The sequence below is a fragment of the Mustela nigripes genome, chromosome 3 (assembly GCF_022355385.1).
Source record: "Mustela nigripes isolate SB6536 chromosome 3, MUSNIG.SB6536, whole genome shotgun sequence".
NCBI classification, from domain to species: Eukaryota; Metazoa; Chordata; class Mammalia; order Carnivora; family Mustelidae; genus Mustela; species Mustela nigripes.
This window is the reverse complement of record NC_081559.1, coordinates 149,312,140-149,337,878: the sequence shown is the minus strand read 5'-3', so window position 1 is coordinate 149,337,878 and position 25,739 is coordinate 149,312,140. Positions and strand designations below refer to the sequence as shown.

The 25,739-nt window shown below is 39.7% G+C and overlaps 2 protein-coding genes across 6 annotated transcripts in view; one reads left to right on the top strand and one right to left on the bottom strand.

The window, feature by feature from the left end:
• Positions 1-7,768, bottom strand: part of CPNE3 (copine 3) — a 50,227-nt gene extending 42,459 nt beyond the window's left edge. Inside the window, exon 1 of the mRNA XM_059394822.1 lies at positions 7,659-7,768. The gene's annotated coding sequence lies outside the window, so the exon portion shown is untranslated. The remainder of the gene's footprint in view (positions 1-7,658) is intronic.
• Positions 7,769-12,878: 5,110 nt separating this feature from the next.
• Positions 12,879-25,739, top strand: part of RMDN1 (regulator of microtubule dynamics 1) — a 54,997-nt gene continuing 42,136 nt past the window's right edge. For all 5 annotated transcript variants that reach the window (XR_009403224.1, XM_059394821.1, XM_059394820.1 and 2 more), the window contains exon 1: positions 12,879-13,121. Coding sequence is in view for 4 of the 5 variants with exons in the window: in XM_059394821.1 (XP_059250804.1) it covers positions 12,993-13,121 (129 nt within the window). In the remaining variant the exon portion in view is untranslated. The remainder of the gene's footprint in view (positions 13,122-25,739) is intronic.

Here is a 25,739-nt window from a genome sequence, read left to right as displayed (position 1 = left end):
GTATATCAAATGTAAATATTCAGCCTGACACAAATTAACGAATACGATCTTACAAAATTAGAACATTAATTTTCAGGCTACAATTATGATTATCTTTCTTAAACAAAAATAACCAGAATAAACAAACAGTAATGGCCAGACAATGGAAGAACTGGAATGGTGTGCATTTACATCACAGCAGTTTCTCCTCAAGACAGCACATTACACTGTGAATTACTTAGGGCTAAGAAAGCATTTTCTTCTTGCTCGAGTCTCTACAAACACAGATCTACATGGGGGACACAGAATCTCCGTGCTTTCTGAAGGCAGCAACATTAATTCTCAGGAATATACCACACTTAATAGCCAGAGAAAAACTTACATTAAAGGAATGTACAATGAGCCTGCCCTTCATTTATTAAGAAAGTGATGCCCAGGGGCGCCTGGGTGGCTCAGTGGGTTAAAGCCTCTACTTTCGGCTCAGGTCATGATCCCAGGTTCCTGGGATGGAGCCCAGCAGCGGGCTCTCTGCTCAGCAGGGAGCCTGCCTGCCTCTCTGCCTACTTGTGATCTGTCTGTCAAATAAATTGAAAGAAAGAAAGAAAGAAAGAAACAAAGAAAGAAACAAAGAAAGAAAGAAAGAAATGCCCAGGGACACGTGGGTGGCTCAGGTGGTTAAGTGTCTGTGTCTGTCTTGGGGGTCCTGGGATTTAGCCCTGCATCTAGCTTCCTGAGCAGGGAGCCTGCCTCTTCTCCCTCTGCCACTCCTGCTGCCGCTCCCCCTCCTTGTGCTCTCTTACTCTCTCTCTTTGTCATAAAACAAATAAAATCTGAAAGAAAGGAAGAAAGAAAGGAAGGAAGGAAGGAAGGAAGGAAAAAAGAAACAAAGGAAGGAAGGAAGGAAGGAAGGAAGGAGGAAAGAGATGCCCACATTTTTTAAAAATACCTGCAATGGAATACTAGCCATAGGGATACAGAATTAAAATTACGCCAAGCATTAAAGCACCTAAACAGTGAAAAGGGCAAGTTTTCTTTTTAAATGTTAAAAAGGGACCAACGGGAAGGGTCACTGGACCAGGAGTGTGAAAAAATGGAGTATAGTTCTCCATCAGCCCTACCACATGTGCCCCAAGGGCTATAACTGCTCTAGGACTCTGGTTTTTCAACTGTCAATTCTAAGAGTTGAGTCAATCACTTTAAGTAACTTTAAAGCCTCTTCTAGTTACTATTCCATGACTAATTACAGTGAATATAAACTTGTTTAGGAAGTGGTACTAAAAGAGTAGAAAAATTTAAAAAGTAGAAAATAGCAGAAAATTTATAAGAACCAAAAAGAGAAATGTAAGGAAAAAAATAACATTTCCCAAATTCAGCTTCTATTTCCCACCACCAAAAAAGTTATACCTGAAAAAATATATATTTAGATACTTGCCCACCAATTAGGTACCTTTGCTTGAAATTCTTAAATTCTCTATTCCTGGATGACTTGAAAAAGTATAGTATACCAAAACAAAACACCAGCCCCAATCTATTAGGTACATGCAGCATAATGAGGAAGTGAGTTTTACTACCATCTATGGAATCTCACATTATTAAACTCCCAGCTCGTATTACAGCAGCAGAAGAAACCAGCATTTGACCACCATTTTTAAAATGAATTTCCAGATTCTTGAATAATCCTGAATAAAATCTGGATAGCAATGCTATTGCTGATATCTGAACATGCAGAATTGGGAAAAGATATAGTTTTATATTACTCTTATTTTATTATTTTTTTAAAAAAGATTTTATTTATATGTCAGAGAGGGAGAGAGCGCACAAGCAGGGGGAGCAGCAGGCAACGGGAAAGCAGGCCCCCGCTGAGCAAGTGCAGGACTCAATCCCAGGACCCTGGGATCATGACCTGAGCAGAAAGCAGATGCTTAACCAACTGAGCCACCCAGGTGTCCCTTACGCTTACTTTAAACACAGAAAGCATGTGCAGTTTTACCCTGTCCTTACTGTTACAAAGTGAGCAATTAATTAAGGCCCCTTCCTTGATTTCTCTAGAAAATTCCTAAGATTATACTGATCTGTTCTATGACTCATAGCAGGCTATAGAGTTTATTTCACATGCATTTTCTGGTTAGACTGCTTTACTAATCCCAACGGCTGCTTTATACACACTTTAGAAATGTCACTGATTATATTGTCAAGCTTATCTAATGAAAAGTTCATAGTATATGCACTGTTAATAAAAGTTAGAAGCAGTTGCAACATCACAATGTTGCCTCACTTTAGGAAGCAGGCATCTTGGCAAAATTAGCTACAAAGTAAGTATCTACAAAGTGAATCATCTTTTACCAAAAATGGCATTGATAAAAATCAGAGCTATATCACCTAGCAGAAATTCCAGGATGCTCCGTTGAACATGTTAAAATTCTAAGGGCTCAGTAAAGCTGCTGGCAGTTTGGATACTATAAAAAGGCACATCGACCTGCTGAGATTGATGTCCCTTGCTATTTAAGAACTCCCCACCTTCTGGAATCTCCTAGATGTTGGGCCAGCCATCAGAACTTCTCACCTGTCCCTACAATCCAACTATGCCCAACTCTAAAAGCACGCTTCCTAAAACTCAGCTCCCTTCCTTCTCTTCCTAGCTGGGCCATACAATATTTAACTGGGCAAGACAGGCATTTCACATTTTGTCACTTTGTGCTTCTTTCCAGTTTATGGTGAACAATGACACAAAATAATTCTTTCAGTTTAAAGCTGGAACAACTACCACTACTTCATTCTTAAGATTTTTTTTTTTTTTTTTAAAGATTTTATTTATTATTTATTTGACAGAGAGAGAAATCACAAGTAGGCGGAGAGTCAGGCAGAGAGAGAGAGAGAAGCAGGCTCCCGCTGAGCAAAGAGCCCGATGCGGGGCTCGATCCCAGGACACTGAGATCATGACCTGAGCCGAAGGCAGCGGCTTAATCCACTGAGCCACCCAGGCGCCCCCATTCTTAAGATTTAAGTTTAAACATTGAACAGCGGAACCTGGCAGGCTTAGTTGGTAGAGCATGGGACTCTTGATCTTGGGGTTGTAAGTTCAAGCCCCATCTTAGTTACAGAAATTACCTAAAAATAAAATATTTTTAAAAAATAATAAAGTTTTGAATGTTGAGCAAGGACTGTTGAAATGTTTATATATTTCCTGATTTCAAGAATATTCCGTTTATGGTTACTTGGCACATAAATGTCAACTGGTTTTAACGTTCTGGCAACCCTCTTTCTATTTCCCAAACATGAACAGTTTAATAATACTATTCAATCACTCAACGCATATTTATATAGAGTATCTACTGTGGATCAGGTCATGTTCTGAGGTGTTGGGAGAACAATGAACAAAACAAGTAATCTGCCCTCTTGAGGTTACACTATAGGGAGAAAGACGATAAAAAAGATAAGTAAAAGAGGGTGGGGGAGGGACACCTGGCTGGATCAGTCAGTAAAGCACCGGACTCTTGACCTCAGGGTCATGAGTTCAAGCCCCATGTTAGGCGTGGAACTACTTCTCAAAAAAAAAAAAAAGGTAAATAATCAACCTAATGGAATTATATAAGCCTGAAATAGTGAATACCTAAAATGGGGAAACCAATCTCTTCTGAACAACATATGTTATGTGATATTTGATTCACAGAAAGAGTTTATGTAACATATGTGTGGTTATAAAGTGTAACAGTCAAATAAACATCTGTAAAACCACTACCCATCTTAGAGTCTTTGCATCTCTACATCAAGGGCCAGTAAACTTTTTCAGTAAAGGAACAAAAAGTAAATATTGTAGTTTTGGCTGGTCAAGAGGTCACTCATGGTCTCTGTCACAACTACTCAATCTGCCCTGGTAGAATGAAAGTGGCCACAGACTGAACAGGCATAGCTGTATTCCAATAAAACTTTATTTACAAAAACAAGCCATGGCCTTGATTTGGCCCACAGGCTGGAATTTGCTGATCCTTAAGTCAAAAACTCTGAAATGTTGGAATCACAGACTCTTAGAACATTGGAATCAGGCCATTTGACCCAAGGGTCCTACAGCATTAGTTACTATCTGAATCACAGGATTCTAGAAAGTCACCCTCGAGCCTCAGAGTGTTAGAAGTATAGAGCTTCAGTCCTTACATGTTAGAATCATGTAGATGGTCTGGACATGAGTCAAGTTCTAGCCCTTAGTTGACCAGTATGGTAGCCACTAGTGACATGAGGCTACTGAGCATTTGAAATGTGGTGCCTCTGACATGATGGAACATGATTTCAAAGACTGAAATAAAAAAAAAAAATGTGAGAACTCTCAATAACTTTTTAGATTAATCACATATTGAAATGATTTTTAAATACATTTGGTTAAATAAAATATATCACTAAAAATGTTTTAAAAAGATAAGTTAGTAAAATATACAGTATGCCTGGTGTTAAAGTGCTAAAGAAAAAACGAAGCAGGGGAGGACTAAGAAGTACTGAAGGCGGGGTACAACTCTAGATATTTTATAACCTTAACTTGACAACACAATTGGGAAATACTTGTTCTGATTTTCACTTCTTTTCAAATAATCCTGATCCCTAAACAGATGAAAATGTGACCCACAAGTTCCGCTTTACATTTGCAGATATCAAATTTAATGTGTACTACCATGTTAGAGGAACAGGGAGCTAAAGCTCAGAAACCTGAAGTAGCCTGATGAAAATGCGTATTGCAACCATGCTGTGCTTTGGTAATTTTCACAGGAACCAGAAATAATACATCCCCTGGCAACAGGACATTTCAAAATGATTTGCTAAAATGAGTAGTATTTCCTTCTACTTTTCATGGGAAAACTGTATTAATATGCTATCCATCTAACTTATGTTGGTAAATTTGATCAGTAATATACTGATTTTAAATTTTTTTAAAAATATGATTGGAAAACCAATGATTGCCCACTGATAAGCTGTTAAACACTAAAAGAATACACCTTCTTCAAAAGAATCCCAAGATTCTTCCACTAGCCTCTTCAAATGTAAGCCAACATAATCAACCTAAATGTAGTTATCATCATCTTACCAAAGTATATATAGCAACTGGCTTTGATTACATCAGACACTCAAGTAATGTAGTTAAATAAAATATATGATACTTATAGGGGCTCATTTAAACCACCTTCTCAGTCTTATCTTTCAACAAATCTTCAACCACATATTCTACCTAATTGTTGGCCTTTAACCTGCCTAGGGATCCTTATAATGTATGTAAGAACACGAAGGAAAAACATTGGTGGGAAGGAAGGAAGCTAACCTGTAAGGTAAAGGTAATAGTGGGTTCATTAAAGGAATGTCCAAGTCTGGGGTCCTCAAACTTGTTGAGTACCACCAACAGATGGTGTCATTGATCCTTACTAAAAGATCCACCTCAGAGATTATGTTTTTGGTGATCAGTGGTGGCTCATTACAGATCTTTGAAGGTCAAATGTCACTGAGTTGTATTTCATATCCAACACTAACTTTCTCAGTTTTGCTGACAGGCATACCTTCTCACATAATAACTCACTGACTGAAAAAAAAAAATGAAAAAGGAGAAAAGAAAACTCTAACAATTGTAGGGAAAAAAGCACTGCAATAGTACTGAGAGAGAAGGAGGATGAGGAAAACTATGTCAAAAGCTATACCAAGAATTGCTAGGAGGTAGGATACAGTGTGAACTGGTTATCTGAACAGATGCTGCAAAGGAAATATTCAGGACTACAGTAATAGCACTGGAAAGAGTATACAAAAAATATCTGAATATGTGTAAACTTAGGGTGCCTTAAATTTATGCGGAAATCAAGACCACTGTCTATAAAGTGTTTACAGTTAGAAGTGAAAGTAGGAGAGGTGTCCAGTCATTACACAGCCCTAAAAAGACAAAGAATCCTTTTGTTTCCCCCATCCTGAAAACTCCTCTCCCTCTCCATTCTCCAGGAGCTAGATCTGACAGAAGAAATCCTGAAGGAAGGAGAACCAACTGCACACTTCATCGTGTCATCGTGCCAGAAATTCTGGGGAGTGCTGAAATTCAGCTCCCCTTTACATCCAGAGAGTTTCAACATGGTCCAGTCCCCAAAACTTGCTTTATTTGAATATTTTCAGCCCAGACTGGGATGCATTTTTTCCAAACCATCAGCCAAAAGCAACTGCCTTTAAAAAAATATCTCAGAAAGGCAAAAAAGTGGCCCCGGGTACCAAAGATTAATCTACTGGTCTCACTAGAATTGCCATCATATATGTCATCTGTTCTTAGTTCTCCTTTCTTATCCTTCCTTGCTTCTCTCTACCCATGCTCTATGCCCACATAAGTTTTGTTTGGCTCTGGCAGGCAGCACTCAGAACTGGAGTTTGCAGACCCCAAGTTAATGACAACAGCAAGGTACATGTAGCTATATATGTGGCAGGTGTTTTGTTAAGTGTATTACAAATACGATTTTATTTAATTCACTTAAAAATCGGTATGACATAGGATGTATTTTATCTCTATTTTACAAGCGCAGAAACAGGCCCTAAAAGGTTAAGTAACCTGCCCAAGGTCACACAGCTAACAAACGTCAAAGCATACACTTGAAACCCAGCTAATTAACTGTCTTATCCCAAGCAGAAATGTTCTTTACATTAAGCCATTAGGCCTGTGCCCTGAAATCATACAGAGACCTGAAATCCAGCCCTAGTCGTACTGTTTAGCACTTTTGTAGTTTGGTAAATTATTTAATCCGAGTCCCGAGTATGAAACAGAGTAACAATACCACCTAAATCTGTGACCATTAAATGAACTAACAAATACAAATATTTTCTAGTGTTTATGGGTCACTAACCAAAAATCGCTATATTCAACCCCGTATACCTTCTGTTTCTCTATTTGATTTATTGAGGCAGCCACAAAAAGATTAAGCAGAAACTGTGGGTCATCAACCAAGTGCAACGTTAATGGTCTGTATCCTCTGTCTCCCAGAGGCACTGCAAAACCAATGCAACTGCATTTCCTCCACGTCCCTGGTTGTAGTGAGTCCAAAGCCCTAGACAGAAGAATGTGGGAGCCAGAGCCGGATCAGGAGCTCTTAGGAAACTCTTGTCTCACAACCTTCTGCTCCGCTATGAAATCAAAGAGTTACCTCTTCCCGCCCCACCTAGCTGCTTCTCCTGGAACCCTCAGGGGCTGCGAAGCGTGCCTGTTCCTCCGAGCATTTGATTCTAAGCGAGGAGCCCTGACCCAGCCCCTCGCCCCACTGGGCGCTGCGGATTTTTCCAAGCGTGTCACCTCCCCTGGGCCTCAGGCCCGACCCTCCCTGCTGGGATAAGCTGGCGAGCTGGACACCGCCCGCCCAGGTGCACGAAAGCCAGGCCCAGGAGGCTTCTCGCGGCCCACAGCTTAGCCCCGAACTCTAGCTTCTCCGGAAGGCGTTAGCCAGCCCCAAGCCTCCCCAGGCTCGTACGCTGAGGCTCGAGAGTCCCCTGCGCGCTCCGGCCGATCCCTCGCCGCACCGAGCCCAGGGTGCACTTCCAGCGCGAGGGCCGTGTGGGCCCCACCGCGCGGAGTCTGCGGGCCCGGTTTCTCCCCAAGCGGGCTCTCTTTCTCCCCCAGGGGATCTGTGGGTTGTTGGGGCCCCGCTACACCAGCCCCGAAGCAGACAGAGGCCCGCACTCACATCCGGCTCTCAGTGGGGTAAATCAGGCAGGGGTGGAGACCAGGCAGGCAGAATCCACTAGGTATCCGGGGCGCAAGGATTCACAGGAACCCGAGGCAGAATGGACAGAGGGGCGGGGCGGGGCGGGGAGTGGCTAAGGCGAAGCTCCGCCCACTGTGGCCTCGGACCGCCCAGTACTGACTCTTACCTGCACCTAGGGAGTAGACCCGGGCTTCCACGTCTTTTAGAAGATGGCTTGCTTATGGAAGGTCCCAGCTGATTTTAGACACAAAAATGAGTTGCTTGGTGCACAAAAAAATTTTTTCAGAAGGATAAGCAAATTAAAATATTTTTTTAATATATTTTTTTAAAGATTTTATTTATTTATTTGACAGAGAGAAATCACAAGTAGATGGAGAGGCAGGCAGAGAGAGAGAGAGAGAGGGAAGCAGGCTCCCTGCCCAGCAGAGAGCCCGATGCGGGACTCGATCCCAGGACCCTGAGATCATGACCTGAGCCGAAGGCAGCGGCTTAACCCACTGAGCCACCCAGGCGCCCCGCAAATTAAAATATTTGAAAAATTTATACTACTATCTGAAAAACAAGGAAAAAATCAGAAATGCGAACTCCTAAACATTCTTATTTACAACTTTTCAATGAACGCACTACCCGAGTCATTTTGCATCTGAATCTCATTTAATTCTCACAATTTTGTGACCTACTTAGTGCCATTAACCCCATTTCGCAAATGAGAAAACTGTGATTGAGTAACTTGAAATACGATAGCTGAGTAATTGGTTTACTCGCCTGAAGTCACAGATTCTAAGTAAACTAATTTCAAAGCATCCTGCTTTACTGCTACTTGATGCTGCCTACAACTAAACAAACTACCATGGAAAATACTGCTACATCTGACTACTAGAAATTGAGAACGTCTGCCCAAGGAAAACAGGGACAAAATCATTCAGCAAACACATGAGAAAAATATTTGTTACAAACCTGATATTAAAGGAAGGATTAGTATGTAAAGTATAAATTGATTTAAAAAAAATAGAAAAATAGGGTGGCTCAGAAAGCATCTGCCTCAGATCATGATCCCAGGGTCTTGGGATCAAGTCCTGCTTTAGTCTCCTTGCTCAGGAGGGAGCCTGCTTCTTCGTCTGCCTGCTGTTCTCCCTGCTTGTGCTCACACTCTCATTTTCTCTTTCTGACAAATAAATAAATAAAATCTTTTTAAAAAATAGAAAAATGAGCAAAAGATATATTTTTTGTAACTGCAGAAGACAGGGGCACCTGAGTAGCTTGGTCCCTCAAGTGTTTGCCTTTGGATCAGGTCCTGATCCTGGGGTCCTGGGTGCCTTTGGATCAGGTCCTGATCCTGGGGTTAATTTCCTGGTCCTGATCCTGGGGTCCTGCTCCACAGCAGGAAACATGCTTCTCCCTTTCCCCCCTGCTCCTGCTTTCTGTCACTCTCAATCTCTCTCAAATAAATAAATAAAATATTAAAAAGATAAATTGCAGAAGACTATGGAAAATGAAACAAATGAGGACTTTCCTAAGTAAAAAAAAAAAAAAAAAAAAAAAGACTTTTAATCCAAAAAACACAAAAAAACACTTTTAAATAATTATATCATTGCAAGTGAAGATTCATTCATTTATTTATTGAACACCTATTGGGTGCCTACTACAGGCCAAGCATTGTTCTAGACTTGTGATTAGTGACATCAGAATTTTCTATACTAGAAGAACAAGTAAGTTATTAAAAACAAATGAGATGATTTCAGATAGTCATAAGTACCATGAGGAAAGTAATAGAGGGTGATGTGATAGGGAGGACATTGGGGATAATGGAAGGTTTTTGTTTTGTTTTGTTTTGTTTTGAAGATTTTATTTTTAAGTAATCTCTATTCTCACCATGAGGCTCGAACTCACAGCCTGCAAATCAAAAGTCACGTGCTCTAATGACTGAGCCAAGTAGGTGCCTCAAATGGGAACTTTTTGGATTGAGTATGAGGGAAAGTCTCTCTGAGGCAGTGATATTTGATTGAAACCTGAAAAACAAGAAAGAGCAAGTCATTCAAAGATCTGAGATCAGAGGAATGATAGACAAAGACAGAAAAAGACTTAGCCAGTTGCAGGGACAGAAACAAGACTTTCGTGGTTGGAGGACAGTAGGGAAAAGGAAGAGAATTGCTTTATTTTGTTTTTACTGAACGTTATAAAGACAAATTTGTTTTACTTTTGGTTCCGATTTTACATTTAAGTGAAAGTCCTCAGATTTTTAGGTGAAATTTAGGTGAAAGTTTCAAAATTTCAAAAATACATATCCATACCTAAACTTTCTGACTTTTGGCTCTACTAAAATAGGGAAAGAAGTAGAGACGAGAGTGGTTTTACATTTTTTTATATTTTTATAGTTTTAGTACCCACTATGGCTTCAGCTCAGGTCATGATCTCAGGGTCTTGAGATGGAGTCCCATGTTGGGGCTCTTTGCTCAGTGGGGAGTCTCCTTCTCCATCTCCCTTTGCCCCTCCCTCCATTCTCACACACTCTCTTTCTCTCTCAAATAAATAAATAAAATCATTGAAAAAATAAAATAAAGAAAAGAAAGATGAATAAAAATTAACGAAGTAAGAAAGAGTAGAGTGGATGGGAACAAGGGGGAGGGTGACCAGTGTAATGGGAAGGAATCCTGACAGAGAGAATATCATGTAGGGAGGTCTGAAGCTCATTGTAGAAAAGAAAAAATAGTATGCCTGGAGTCAAGAGAGAAATATCACAGACTTACAGAAACTAAAGAAACATGACAATTAAATGCAGCACATAAACATATAATCAGGATTTGATCTTATTTGGGGAAAAAGTGATTGCTATCGAGGACTGCTTGGGGGCAATAAACAAAATTTATTTCTTAAATAATAGTATTCGGTCAATTTCAATTTCCTGAATTTGATAGTTGTACTGGGACTAAATAAGAGAATATCTTTGTTTCTAGGCACAAAGCATCATGATATCTATAATCTACTCTCAAAAGATTCAGCAACAAAAAATAATAATTGGAACATAATATAAATGTTACATGTAATATATATAAAGGGAGATAAATAAAATTTGACAAAATGTTAACAATGGCTGAATCTAGGTGAAGAAATGTGAGTTCGTGCGATTTTCCTAAGGATCTAAATTTTTTTTTCAAAATAGAAAATTTCATTAACATTTCACTCTGTTGCGATGGCTGGCTGGCACAGTAGGTAGAGCATGTGACTCTTGATCTCAGGGTTTTATCTTTGAGCCCCATGTTAGGTGTAGAGATTATTTAAAAATAAAATCTTTGAAAAAATTTACTCTGGCTAAGATATCAGAAACTCAATTTCAGGATTCTCATGGCATCCAGTTATATGAACATATTATTTAGGAATATTGAGGTAACTATCGGTAGAAATATGTAAAAATGGTTCCCTCTGGATAAAAAGACTAAGGTTCAGAAAAAAGTTAAGAAGAGACTCTATATGTTTTTTTAAAATATACTTTAAAAACAAAGAAAATAAGGATATTACTAATGCAATCATAAAGAAATGTGGGAGATTTAATGGGAAGACATGGAGGCAGCAATCATATAAAAGCATTGGACCTGGAGTTCAAAGACATGGATTATAGTCTTCTAGTCTTCCAACAACATCTATTACCTATGTATCCTTGGTTAATTTATTTGAGCTATAGTTCTTTTGTTAATTAATTTGACATACCCATTATTTCACAAGGTAGTTGGAAAGAACAAATGAAATAAGTATGTGTTATTGTACTATGTAATACTACATAGGTAATACATAAATGTAATCTAATTCTAAAGAAACTATGATTATCTTCCCTTATTGCCCATAAAAAAAAAAAAAAAAAAACACGTAATCCGGATAGTATGTACTCCATTTGCCTCTCATGTTTTCACCCACATCAGTCTTGAAGTAAGATTCAAAACTCTTTGATCCTTCCCAAAATATTCCACCCTGGTGAGAGATATTAATCTTTTTTTTTAAGATATTTATTTATTTGACACACACACACACACACACACACAGATCACAAGTAGGCAGAGAAGCAGGCAGAGAGAGGAGGGGAAGCAGGCAGAGGCCCAATCCACTGAGCCACCCAGGCGCCCGAGACATATTAATCTTGCTAAATATTTTGAGGAGAAACCAAGGGGTTGCACCACACATCCCACAGCAAACAAGGTCATCAACTTTCTCTCAAGAGGCCTCCTCTCCCTAGTCTTTTCTGATGTGAAATGTTGTGGTTTGGGAGCAGTCAAGAAAGAATTATTGAGACGACTTCAGTGCAAAAAGGGTGGTTTTACTAAAGCACATGGACAGGACCTATGGGCAGACAAAGCTCTCTGGGGTTGTAAGGAGAGGCTGGATTACATACTTTCAAGTTGGGGGGTGTTTAGGGATAGGGTAAGTCTCCAAGGAATTTGGAAGCAAATTTTCCAGGACCTTGAAGGGCTAGCTGTTAGGAAAAGGTCATTTAATACTGTCTAATAAAACCTTAGTCATGAGACCCTTCAGATGTATATTAGTGTGCTGCATGTTTTGAGGATGATTGCTAACATATATACATTTATCTTGGGGGAGGGGGAAGGTATAGATAAAGGAAGTTTCCAAAGGGATTTTTATAGTGTCTTAGAGGTTAGGCTAATGTCAAAGGTTGCCTGAGGTAGCTAAGCTCCTTGAGGGAGGTACTTGTCAATGGGCTGTAAGTTGTATGAACATTTAATTTTTTTTTCTTTTCCCTCTGTTCTCCACATCGTTTTCTACTAAGACCAGCTTGGGCTTCACATTCTTTATCTTCTCTGGCTTCTCTATCTCCTCAAGAACTCCTCCTCCTAACTGTCAATCTCTTCTTCGCCTTCGTTATGTGGAACAGTTTAATTCTTCCAAGAATTTATCTCCAAAAAGGACCGCCTATTACTCTATCTTTGAAGGCAGCAGAAAATTATAAATAATAGATCGGTTTTTTTTCCTTGCATACTTAAATTATCGGGTCTACCAGAGAATTTTCAATTCTCTTCTGGTGTTAATCCTATTCCAAAGCCATGACAAGCCCCACAGAGTATCGGCAGAAACCCGATAGCTTGCAAAAAGGAACGGTCCTCCGGGCGCAGGCGCGAAAGGGCGGCAAAGTCCCACCCAATCCGGTATTCCCCTCCCCGTGAACCTGTGGACCGGAAATCGTTTAGCGGAAGAGGCGGCCTGGAAAGGGGAAGTCGCGTTTTCTCTGGGAGGACTGGGGAGAATTACTCTCCGCTGCGCTCCACAGCGGCCGAAAGGGTTGAAGGGTCAGTCAACGAGTTGTAGGTCATGGCGCTGGCCGCTCGCCTCTGGCGCTTTCTGCCTTGGGGACGTCGCGTCTTTCCAGGACCTTGGCTCTCGAGGGGTGTTGCTGGCAGCCGCGGGCTGTGCTGTACTAGGCGACTCCGCGGCTCTGAGGTATCCCCGCCGCCCTCCCGCTCCCCTCGCTACTGGCTGGGCTCCGGCACTCTCTTGTTCAGCCTGGCTGCGCCGTATCGCCATGGGGAATGTGGTGAGCTGAGGAAGGTAGTACTCAGGGCCAGGTGTTCCTGGAGCTCCCCAGGTGACTGCGACGGACAGGTCCTCTCCCTTTCGCAAGGCTACTTCTCTGAAAACTGGGGTCGGAGGAGGAATGAGGCCCCCAGCCCCTTCTTCCCCGACAGTCCGGGAATCCTGCTGGTCTTCCCTGAGTGAAAACAGAGAACTTGGCGGGGGGCGGGGGTGGAACTTGACCGCCGTGAAAATGTTTACTTTTGGCGATGCTCTACAGCGCCTAAGGCCCTTAGTCTCCCAGACTTTGAAAAGTTTGTGGTGTGATTTTGAAAATTACTACGACTTAGAAGAAGAGATTTTGTACAATTTAGGTTTAAAATTTTTCGTTTGAGTCTTTTGTTTTATCTGCATAATGTTATGGAAAGGATGTCGGGTTATTGTCATCCTGTCAGTGAGAAGTGTTATTTTAACCACTTTTTAGAAGAGGAAACTGAAGTCAGGTTAAATGATGTATCCAAGTCAAACAGCTAGAAATATCTTGGATTTGATGGCTGGTAAGATATCTACATGTATTGCATATAGTCACTGTGCTAAAAACAAAAAACAACAAAAAAAAACAACAAAAAAACAACTAGAGAAGATAGAAAAGGATAGAAAAAAATCAAGAGAGATTAGAAAAATTTTTAAGTAATAAAACTCCACTCTAAGCCAAAGGCAATAAAAAAACATTCTTCCATGGGGCACCAGGGTGGCTCAGTGGGTTAAAGCCTCTGCATTCCCGCTGGGGTCATGATCCCAGGGATCCAGTCCGCATTGGGGCTCTCTGCTCAGCAGGGAGCCTGCTTCCTCCTCCCTCTCTGCCTACTTGTGATCTCTGTCTGTCAAATAAATAAATAAAATCTAAAAAACAAACAAAAACCATTCTTCCCTAAATAAATTGAACTTTGGGGGAGTTGAAACTCATATTACAGCTTTCTAGTTTATCGTGAGTTTTTGGAGCCCTTTTCATTTGTTTTTTCTTTTTCCTAAATCTTTCTCTCAGCATAATGTTAATAAGTTGAGTTGGAGATATGTTCCAGGACTTTGTTGAGATTGGGAGGTAATGCTGAGATTTAATTTTTCTGTTCTTTTCTGTATGTTCTTCTCTGAACGTTTATTTTTCAGCAGACTTGACTGAGTGCTTACTATGAATAAGGCTCTGTTCTAAGCTCTGGAGATACAGTGAACATGAAAAACAGAAACACCTTTCCTCATTGATCTTACAGGTTAGAAGGAAAGGTAGTTGAGTAAATGTAATTAGTGCAAAGTGTTTGGAAAAGAGAAGCAAAGTTATATTTAACCTGATCTTGAAGGGAGGGAGGGGGAAAGTGTGAACAATTAGAGATGAGCTCTAAAGAATGATTGGAGATTAATGAGTAATGGAAGATGAGGAGAAAAGAATATTCCAGTGGAGAGAGTAGCGTGATATAGGCCCTGAGGTAAGAAAAAGTGGTATTTTTGAGGACCAGAAATTAGGACTGGAACCTGAAATAGGAGAATAAACAGATAAAAACCGAGGCTGAAAAGTCAGGCGAGTGCCAGTTTATTAGTTATCTATTACTGCATAGCAAATTATTGCACAGCTTAAGGGTTTAAAACAGCAAACATAATCTCACGGTTTCTTTTGTTATCAAATCCAGGTGAGGCTTAGCTGGGTGCCTCTGGCGGAAGGTTTCTCAGTGAAGGATTGAATCAGTGTTCAGCTGCTGAGGTTTCATTTGAGGGCTCAATTTAGAGGTAGAGGGAAAGTTATGCCTGTAACCTCACTCATGTAGTTGTAGGCATGCCTTTGTACTCACTTGGAAGGCTTCTCGAAAGGGCTGCCTTAAGACACAGCAGCTTCCCCCACGCAGGCAAGCAATCAAAGAAAACAGGAGAGAATGAGTGTCAAAGATGGAAGTTGCAGTTTTTTTATAACCTAATCTTGAAGTAATATCCCCTCACTTTGCATATTCTGTTTCTTTAAAGAGAGCCAGTAAGTCCAGCCTACATTTAAGGGAAGGGAATTACAGAAAGGAGTGAATATTAGAAGTACAGAAGGGAGAAATCTTTCTTCCCAGGATTCTTCCAGCTGGTTTCAGAATTACATTGACGTGGGACAAAAGGAACAAAAACCAAAGTTTTATTATGGAGGTCCAGTAGTGAAATTGAGACCCAAAGAAATGACCAAGGCAGGCAGTGTTTATACATCTTAGACTTAATAAATTTGTGAGTAATTGGCAGAATAAAGAAAACAGATGTTTGGGAGCTTTAATCAGTAAGGAATTTTAAGCAGAATTTAGGTTGAGGTAGTAGATTTGTAACATGGCTTGTTTCTACTGCTTTCTAGGTTTTTTTTTTTTTTTTTTTTAAAGACTTTATTTATTTATTTGACAGACAGAGATCACAAGTAGGCAGAGAGAGAGAGGAGGAAGCAGGCTCCCTGCCAAGCAGAGAGAGCCCGATGCGGGGCTCCATCCCAGGACCCTGGGATCATGACCCGAGCCGAAGGCAGAGGCTTTAACCCACTGAGCCACCCAGGCGCCCCTGCTTTCTAGGTTTTAATGTACCTATCTCTGATGATGAGGGTGACTTTTTACTTCTTAGTACCAGGAGGGTATTTTTCATATGGGAGATTTATTTCCTTTTTCAGGGGATCAGAGGACGGTCTCAGTGTCCTTGGACCAGCAGTTTCCCAACTAGCTTCAATTAGGAATAATCAGTATACCATTGTGGTACATTTTGGGTAGCCTACCCTGGGCCCTGACAAAAGGCAGGAATATTTTGGGGCCATTTTAATTAATATTTCTGTATCTTTTTAATTTGAGATATAATTGACATGTAACATTAAGTTTCAGGTGTATGACACAATGATAAAACATTTGTACAGATTGCCAGATGATCCCCACAGTAAGTAAAGTTAACATCTGTCTCTGCAAGTTTTTTTCTCTTGAAGAAAACTTAAGATTTACTCTCTAGGGGCGCCTGGGTGGCTCAGTGGGTTAATGCCTCTGCCTTCGGCTCAGTCATGATCCCAGGGTCCTGGGATCGAGCCCCGCATCAGGCTCTCTGCTCTGCTCAAGAGCCTGCTTCCTCCTCTCTCTGCCTGTCTCTCTGCTTACTTGTGATCTCTCTCTGTCAAATAAATAATTAAATCTTAAAAAAAAAAAAGATTTACTCTCTTAGCAAATTCCAAAAATACATATAGTATTATTAACTGTATTTACCATCCTATACATTACATCCTAGGATTTATTTTATAACTGGAAGTTTAAACTTCTTGGTCACCTTAACCCATTTAACCAGCCCCCTTATATACTCCCCCTCTGGCAGCCATCAATCTGTTCTTTGTTTATAAGTTTGGATTTTGTTTTAGATTCCACCATAAGCTCATACTGCATTTGTCTTTCTTGTCTGACATATTTCACTTAAGCGTAATGCCCTCAGGGTCCTTTCATGTTGTCACAGATTGCAAGATTTCATTCTTTTTTTAAATTTTATTTTATTTTATTAATTTACTTGACAGAGAGAGATCACAAGTAGGCAGAGAGAGAGAGAGAAACAGAAGCAGGCCCCCTGCTAAGCAGAGAGCCGAACTCGATCCCAGGACCCTGAGACCATGACTTGAGTCGAAGGCAGAGGCTTAACCCACTGAGCCACTCAGGCACCCGATTTCATTATTTTTATGGCTGAAAAATATTCGTGTGTGTGTGTGTGTGTGTGTATCTATATATCTCCTGTTTGTTTTATGCATTCCTAGATGGACACTTATTTTGCTTCCATGCCTTGGCAACTATAAATAATGCTGCAGTGAACGTGGGGGTGCATATATCTTTTTGAGTTAGTGTTTTTGTTTCCTTTGGGTAAACACCCAGTTGAATTACTGGGCCATATGGTAGTTCTTTTTTTGCTTTTTGATTAACCTCCATGCTGTTTTCTGTCGTGGCTGCACCAGTTTACATTCCTACCCACAGTGCACATGAGTTTATCTTTTCTACATTCTCACCAACACTTATTATTTCTTGTCTTTTTGACAGTACCATTCTATCAAGTGTGAGGTGATACATCTCATTCTGGTTTTGATTTGCATTTACCTAATGAGAACCTTTTCATGTACCTGTTGGCTATCTCTATGTCTCTGGAAAAATGTCTCTTCTGGTACTCTGCCCATTTTTTAATTGGACTGTTTTTTTTTTTTTTTCTAAAGATTTTATTTATTTGCCAGAGACAGAGAGCAAGCGAGTGAGCACAGGCAGACAGAGAGGCAGGCAGAGGCAGAGGGAGAAGCAGGCTCCCTGCTGAGCAAGGAGCCCGATGTGGAACTCGATCCCAGGACGCTGGGATCATGACCTGAGAGGAAGGCAGAGGCTTTAACCCACTGAGCCACCCAGGCACCCCTTAGAGGAAAAACTTTTTGCTTTTCACCACTGAGTATGATACTGCGTGTGGACTTGTCATGTATTGCCTTATTTATTTATTTATTCCTGGGGTGTCTGGGTGGCTCAGTCATTAAGTATCTGCCTTCAGCTCAGGTCATGATCCCAAGATCCTGGGATCCAGCCCCGCATTGGGCTCCCCACTTAGCAGGAAGCCTGCCTGCTTCCCACACTCCCCCTGCTCCTGTTCTCTCTCTCACTCTGTCTCTCTCTCTGTTAAATAAATAAATAAAATCTTAAAAGAGATACCCACATATTTTTTAAAAAAGTTTTTATTTATTCTTTAGACAGAGTGCACACATAAGCAGGGAGTAGTGGCAGGCAGAGGGAGAGAGAGAAGCAGGCTCCCCACTAAGCCAGGAGCCATATGCAGGATACAGGGCTCATCCCATATTTTGTTGAGATATGTTCCCTCTGTATCCACTTTATTGAGAATTTTATCATGAATGGATATTGAATTTTTGTCAGGTGTTTTTTTTCTGTATCTGTTGAGATGGTCATGTGATTTGGGGCCTTCATTTTCTTGTGTCACCTTGATTGGCTTGCAGATTTTTGAATCATCCTCGCAGAACCTTTGAATAAATCCTACTTGATTGTGATGTATGGTATTTTTAATGGATTTTTTTTTTTTTAAGATTTTATCTATTTGACAGAGACACAGTGAGAGGGAACACAAGCAGGGGGAGTAGAAGAAACAGGCTTCCCATGTGGCAGGGAGCCCGATGTGGGGCTCCATCGCAGGACCCAGGGATCATGACCTGAGCTGAAGGCAGACACTTAACAACTGAGCCACCCAGGCACCCCTCAGTGGATTCTTAAAAAATTTAATTCTAGTGTAGTTAACATATAGTGTTATATTCATTTCAGGTGTACAATACAGTGATTCAGCAATTTCGTGTATTATTAAGTGCTTAGCGAGATTAAGTGTACCCTTAATCCCCTTCACCTATTTCACCCATCCCTCCAGCCACCTCTCCTCTGTTGAGGAAAACCATCTGTTTTTTTGTTGTTGTTCATTTGTGTTGTTTCCATGTATGAGTGGAATCATATGGTATTTGTGTTTCTTTGACTTATTTTGCTTTACCATTATACTCTCTAGATCCATTCATGTTGTTCTAAATTTCAAGACTTCAGTATTTTTTATGGCTAAATAATACTACATTGTGTCTATATACCGCATCTTTGTTATTTGTTTGTCTATGAATGGGCTCTTGGGTTGCTTCCTTATTTTGGCTATTGTAAATAATGCTGCAGTAAACATACATGTGCATTTATTCTTTTGAATTAGTGTTTTCATATTCTTTGGGTAAGTACCCAGTAATGTTGTAGCTGGATCCTAGGGTAATTCCATTTAAAAATTTTTGGGGGGGGCACTTGGGTGGTTCAGTTGGTTAAGCATCTGCCTTCGGCTCAAGTCATGATCTCAGGATGCTGTGATCGAGTCCGCATCTGGCTCCCTGCTCTCCAGGGAGCCTGCTTCTCCCTCTTTCTCTGCCTGCCACTTCCCCTGCTTGTGCTCTCTTTCTGACAAATAAATAAATAAAATCTAAAAAATAATTTTTTGGGGGGGGGGGAGGAAACCCATACTGTTTTTCACAGTGGTTGTGCCAGTTTACATTCCCACCAGGAGTGCATGAGAGTTCCTTTTTCTCCACATCCTTGCCAAGACCTATTGCTGCTTGTGTTTTTTATTTTAGCCATTCTGATAGATGTGCAGTGGTATCTCATTATGTTTTTGATTTGCATTTTCCTGATGCTGTGTGATGTTGAGCATCTTTTCATGTTGGCCATCTTGTATGTTTTCTTTGGAGAAGTGTCTTCATGTCTTATGTCCGTTTTTAAATTGGATTATTTGTTTTTTGGGTGTTGAGTTATATAACTTGTTCATATATTTTGGATACTAATCCTTTATCAGATGTGTCATTGGAAAATATCTTCTCCCATTCAATAGGTTTTTTAGTTTTGTCAGTGGTTTCCTTTGCTGTGCAAAAGTTTTTCTTTTGATGTAGTGGGAACAGTTTATTTTTGCTTTTGTTTCCCTTGCTTCAGGAGACATATCAAGAAAAACATTGTTACAACCAATGTGAGAGAAATCACTGCCTGTGTTGTCCTCTAAGATTTTTATGGTTTCAGGTCTCACATTAGGTCCTCAGTCCATTTTGAGGTGGTTTTTTTTGTTTTTGTTTTTGTTTTTTTTTTTTTTTTTTGTTTTTGGGGTTTTTTTTGTTTGTTTGTTTGTTTCTGGTATGGTGTAAAAAAATGGTCGGGTTTCATTCTTTTGCATGTAGCTTTCCAGTTTTCCCAGTATCATTTTGTTGAAGATGACTGTCTTTTTCCCATTGCTTAGTCTTGCCTCCTTTGTCATAGGTTAATTAACCATGTAACTGTGGTTTATTTTTGGGTTCTCTATTCTGTTCCATTGACATATGTGTCTCTTTTTCTGCCAGTACCATAGTCTTTTATTTACTACAACTTTGTCACAAATTTTGAAATCTTGAATTGTGATACCTCCAGTTTTGTTTTGTTTTCAAGATTGCTTTGGCTATCTGGGGTCTTTTGTGGTTCCATTCAAATTTTAGGATTGTTTTGGGGCGCCTGGGTGTCTCAGTCAGTTAAGTGACTGCCTTCTGCTCAGGTTATGATATGAAGGCCCTGGGAGCAAGTCCCACACCAGGCTTCCTGCTCAGTGGAGAGTCTGCTTCTCCCTCTTCTACTTTCGCTGCTTGTGCTCTCTCTCTCTCTGATAAATAAATAAAGTCTTAAAAAAAATTTAGGATTTTTTTTCTAGTTCTGGGAAGAATACTATTGATATTTTTGTTAGGGATTGCATTAAATCTATAGCTTGCTTGCAGTAGTATGGGCATTTTAACAATATATCTTTCAGTCCATGAGCATGGAATATCTTTCCATTTGTTTGTGTTTTCTTCAGTTTCTTTCATCAGTGTTTTATGGTTTTCAGAGTACAGGTCTTTTACCTTATTGGTTAAGTTTATTTCTAGGTATTTATTTTTGGTGCAATTGTAAATGGGAGTGTTTTCTTCCTTTCTCTCTCTGCTGCTTCATTTTTAGTGTGTAAAAGAGCAACAGATTTCTATACATTGATTTTGTATCTTGTGACTTTACTGAATTCACATATCACTTCTGGTAGCTTTTTTGTTGGCAGCTTTAGGGTTTGCTACATATAGTAGTCTGTTACCTGCAATGAGTAAGTTTTACTTCTTCCTTGTTGATTTGGATGTCTTTTATTCCTTTCTTTTTTCTGATCGGTGTGGCTAGGACTTCCAGTACTATACTGAATAAATGTGGTAAGAGTGAACATCCTTTTCTTGTTTCTGATCTTAGTGGACAAGCTCTCAATTTTGATCCATTGACTAATGATATTAGCTGTGCAATATATGGCCTTTATTATGTTGAGGTATGTTCCCTCTATACCTACTTTGTTGAGGGCTTTTATCATGAATGAATGTTATACTTGTCAGATGCTTTTTTTCTGCATCCTGTTGAAATGATCATAGTTTTTATCCTTCCTCTTATTGATGTGATTATCATGTTGGTTGATTTGTGAATATTGAATCACCTTTGCATCCCTGCATGAATTTCACTTGATTGTGGTGAATGATTATTTTTAAAGTATTTTGGATTTAGATTGCTAATTAAAAAAATTTTTTTTAAAGAATTTATTTATTTATTTGACAGAGAGAGACAAAATGAGAGAGGGAACACAAGCAGGGGGAATGGGAGAGGGAGAAGCAGAAGCAGGCTTCTGCAGTAGGGAGCCCAATGTGGGGCTCGATCCCAGGACCCTGTGATCATGATCTGAGACAAAGGCAGACGCCCAACGACTGAGCCACCCAGGCACCCCTGGATTGCTAATATTTTGTTGAGGATTTTTGCATCTATGTTAAAAAGGTATTACCCTGGAGTACTCTTTGGTAGTGTCTTTATCTGGTTTGGTATCAGGGGAATAATGCTGGCTTCATAGAATGAATTAGAAGCTTTCCTTTCTCTTCCGTTTTTTGGAAAAGTTTGAGAAGAATAGGAATTAACGCTTCTAAATGTTGATTAGAATTCACCAATGAAGCATCTGGTCTTGGACTTCTTATTTGGGGAGTTTTTTGATTAGTGATTCAGTTCCATTGCTGGTAATCCGTCTTCAGACTTCAGACTTTCTGTTTCATCCCAATCAGTTTTGGGAGATTATATGCATTTCTTCTGGGTTGTCCAGTTTGTTGGCATGATTTTTCATAATACTCTCTTATAACCCTTTGTCAGTTGTTATTTCTCCTCTTTAGTTTCTGATTTTATTTGACTCCCTGCTCTCTCTCAACAAATCTACAAGTTTATCAGTTTTGTTGATCTTTCAGAGAACCAGCTCCTGGTTTCATTGATCTGTTCAATTGTTTTTTTAGTTTCTATATAATTTATTTCTGCTTTAATGTTTACTATTTCCTTCCTTCTGCTGGATTTGGGTTTTGTTGTTTCTTGTTTTTTTTAGCTCCTTTAGTTGTAAGATTAGGTTGTTTACTTGAGATTTTTCTTGTTTTTTGAGGTAGGTCGGTATTGCTATAAACTTCCCTCTTAGAATTGCTTTTGCTGCATCCCAAAGATTTTGAACTGTTGTGTTTTCATTTTCATTTGTCCCCATGTATTTTTTTATTTCTTCTTTGATTCCCTGGTTGACTCATTCATTGTTCAGTAGCACATTATTTAACCTTCATGTATTCGTACTCTTTTCCAGATTTTGTGTGTATGTGTGTGTGTGTTCCAGAAAGATGCGTGTTTTGGCTTGTCTTTTGGGGGGTTTCTTTCAGAGGAAATTGTTTGGCATGTAGCTGTAATTTGGTGTCTCCATGAGAGGATGGATGTTCAGGATCCTCCTACATTGCCGTCTTGAACCAAACCCATTACGGGCCATTTTAAAGTCTGCTTACTTGAACCAGATTCAGAAAACCTTATAAACAATGTTAAGTATTTCTGATTTCTATTCTAAAGGTTACAGGAAACCACGAAAAAGTTTTAAACAGGGAAATCAATTGATCAAAATGATGTTAAAAAATAACTTTGTCTAGGGTCGAGAATGGATGGGTTAGAGTGGATGCTATAGACCAGATAAGCGATGATTAATATAGTATAGTGAGAAATCTGGTGTTTTGAACTTTAATGGTTATCATGGAAATGGAAATAAGTGGATGCATTCAAAGTACATTAAGGATGTAAGCTTAGTGGACCTAAAAAATAGCTTTGATGTGGGAGTTCAAAGGAAAGAGTCAAGGAAGATCTCAAGTTTCTGGCCCGAGCAGTAGGATAGATGGTGATGCTCTTTACTGGAATAGGGCTATAGAAGCAGTTGGGGTGGGGTGGCAAAGAGGGAGATGAGATGTTTTGGGCTATGTTTTGGTCTAGTTATAGTGACCGACAAGATAACTAAGTTGACATGTAGCATAGATAGTCGTTGGATAGGTCTGGTGTTTACCTTCTGAGGTCTGAGCTGGAGATCCAGATTCAGGGGGCATTAACATATGATTGTGAATGAGAACATGGTAGATGTTAAAAGTACTTTATAGTAAGACTAGAAGAAGGCCAAGTACCTACCATGGGAGAATTCCAATATTTAAGAGAAGGAGGAGCTGACAGAAATTAGGAGGAAAACTGGGAGATGGTAGGGACACATTCCTTTTCATCTAGTGATGAGTTTGTATTTTGGAATTCCTTCTAACTTGAACTTAGTATAATTGGTGTTGAAGAAAAGTCTTATCTAAGAGATAGCCTCTTTGGTTTAACAAATATTTTTTGAGAATTTTTATGTGAAAGGCATTGTCAGGTATTGGAGGTACAAAGTAAAATGGCACATTCAAGCTGTCTCAGACAGTTTCACAAGTTGTTAGTATCTTCAGGGGTCACTGAATCCTGATTATTTTAATTGGTTTTTTAGTTCCGAAACATGATCTTTATCTATTTTCTCACAGATGAGCAGAAAGCTGCTTTACATAACTAAATTAGTCAGAGCTCCACTGGATAACTGTCACTTTATTAATTTACAGTAAGAAATACAAATGTCAGCTGCCCAACAGTGAATTTTCTCCACTCTGAGAAAGCCACAGTATTGTTGAGCATGATACCAGCAAGGGAGTTGAACACCATGAATGTGTAGTTTTCTCAAGCTATAATAGTCTATGTAAACTTTTCATACATGTGATATACCTGCCATAAAAATAGGGAACCAGGGGCATCTGGGTGGCTCAGTGGGTTAAGCCTCTGCCTTTAGCCCAGGTCATGGGATCTCAAGGTCCTGGGATTAAGCCCTCATCATTCTCTGCTCAGCAGGGAGCCTGCTTCCTCCTCACTCTGTCTGCTGCTCTGCCTACTTGTGATCTCTCTCCCTCTGTCAAATAAATAAATAAAATCTTTAAAAAAAGTAGGGAATCAGGAAACTTACTGATGACATTTTTAGTCTTTTTCTTTTATGTACCAACTCCATAGATCCACATCCCCAAACCCTCTGCTCCTAAACCCATCTTGCTTCTCTTTGGTAAATATGAATAAACTCAAAAAATTAAATGTTAAAATTGTGATTATGTCAAATTCAGTTTTCCTATTTGCTGTTGATTTGTTTTGAATCCAGTTGTGTGTAATATCTTGAATATTCATACGCAAGAAAGTAACGCACTCAGCAAATTGGAATATGTTGGTTTCCTCGTTCCTATCCTCGATCCTTATGAGAAGTTAAAATATGGGTCAGATATAAGTCCTGCAAGAGAGTCAAGAATGGCTACAAGGTTTTTGGTTTGCTTCTTTGTTTTTTTAACCTAAGAGAGGAAAGAGTTTCTTTTTAACATGAAAGGGAGAGTTGTGAGGTGGGTAAAGTTGAGGGAAATAGTACTTGTTTTGGCTAATAAATGTGGGATACTTGTTGTGCTTCATGTGGAGATAGATGTTGATTAAGCTGCTGGATATATGATTCTGAAGTTTAGAGGAGTCACCCAGGCTTCATATTACATTTGTCAGTTTTTGGCACATTGATGCTATTTAAAGACAAAATCACCAAAATGATAGAAGTAGAAGAAGGTCTGGGGACAAAGCCCAAAATATACCTGGCTAGGGAGGAACCAACCGAAGAAAAGCAGCAGCTGTTGAAACCAGAGAAAATGAATGATAGTAGTGTTCCAAAAGCCAAGTGAATAGTGTTTCAAAAGTGAGACAACCAGCAGGTGCTGAGGAAAGGGGCTGGATGTATTACAGAAAAGCTTGAGGATGAGCGGGGAGGGGTTTATGAATATCTTTTATCTTGATTGCGGTGATAATGATGGTTTCATGGGTTTATATGCATGCTTTAATGAATTGTACATGTTATGTATATACAATTTATAGTATGTCATTATATGTCAATAAAACTGTTTTATTTTTTTAAAAGATTTTATTTTATTTGAAAAAGAGAGAGAGGGGTGCACAGGTGGGGGGAGGGGCAGAGGGCATGGGGGAAGCAGACACCCCTGCTGAGCAGGGAGTCCAATGCGGTGCTGGATCCCAGCACCCTGGGATCATGACCTGAGTCAAAGGCAGAGGCTTAACCGACAGCCACCCAGGTGCCCCTCCATAAAAGATGTTTTAAAAAAATTAAACATCCAGGGGCGATTTGGTGGCTCAGTCAATTAAGCAACTGCCTTCAGGTCATGATCCTGGAGTCCCTGCATGGAGCTGTTTATCATGCTTCCAGCATCTCCCTCTGTCCCTTCCCCTGTTCATGCTCTCTCTTACTGTCTCTCACATAAGTAAATAAAATCTTAAAAAAAATTAAACTTCCATTCAAAACTTAAAAAAAAAAAAAAAAGGAAGTGATTAGCTGTCAAATACTGTTGATAGGTCAAGGAAGCTGAAAATTCAGAATTGACTATAGGAGTCCTTGATTACCTTAACTGGAATACCATGAGTGGGTGTTGTGGGGATAAAAGTGATTTGTGTGAGTCCAAGAGAGAAAGTGGAGACAGAGTACTGATAACTTTTTAAAAGTTTTGCTGAAAAGAGAAGTTAGACATGAGACTAAAGGGAGAAGTGAATTCAAGAGGAAGCTCTTTGTTTTTAAGGGAGAAAT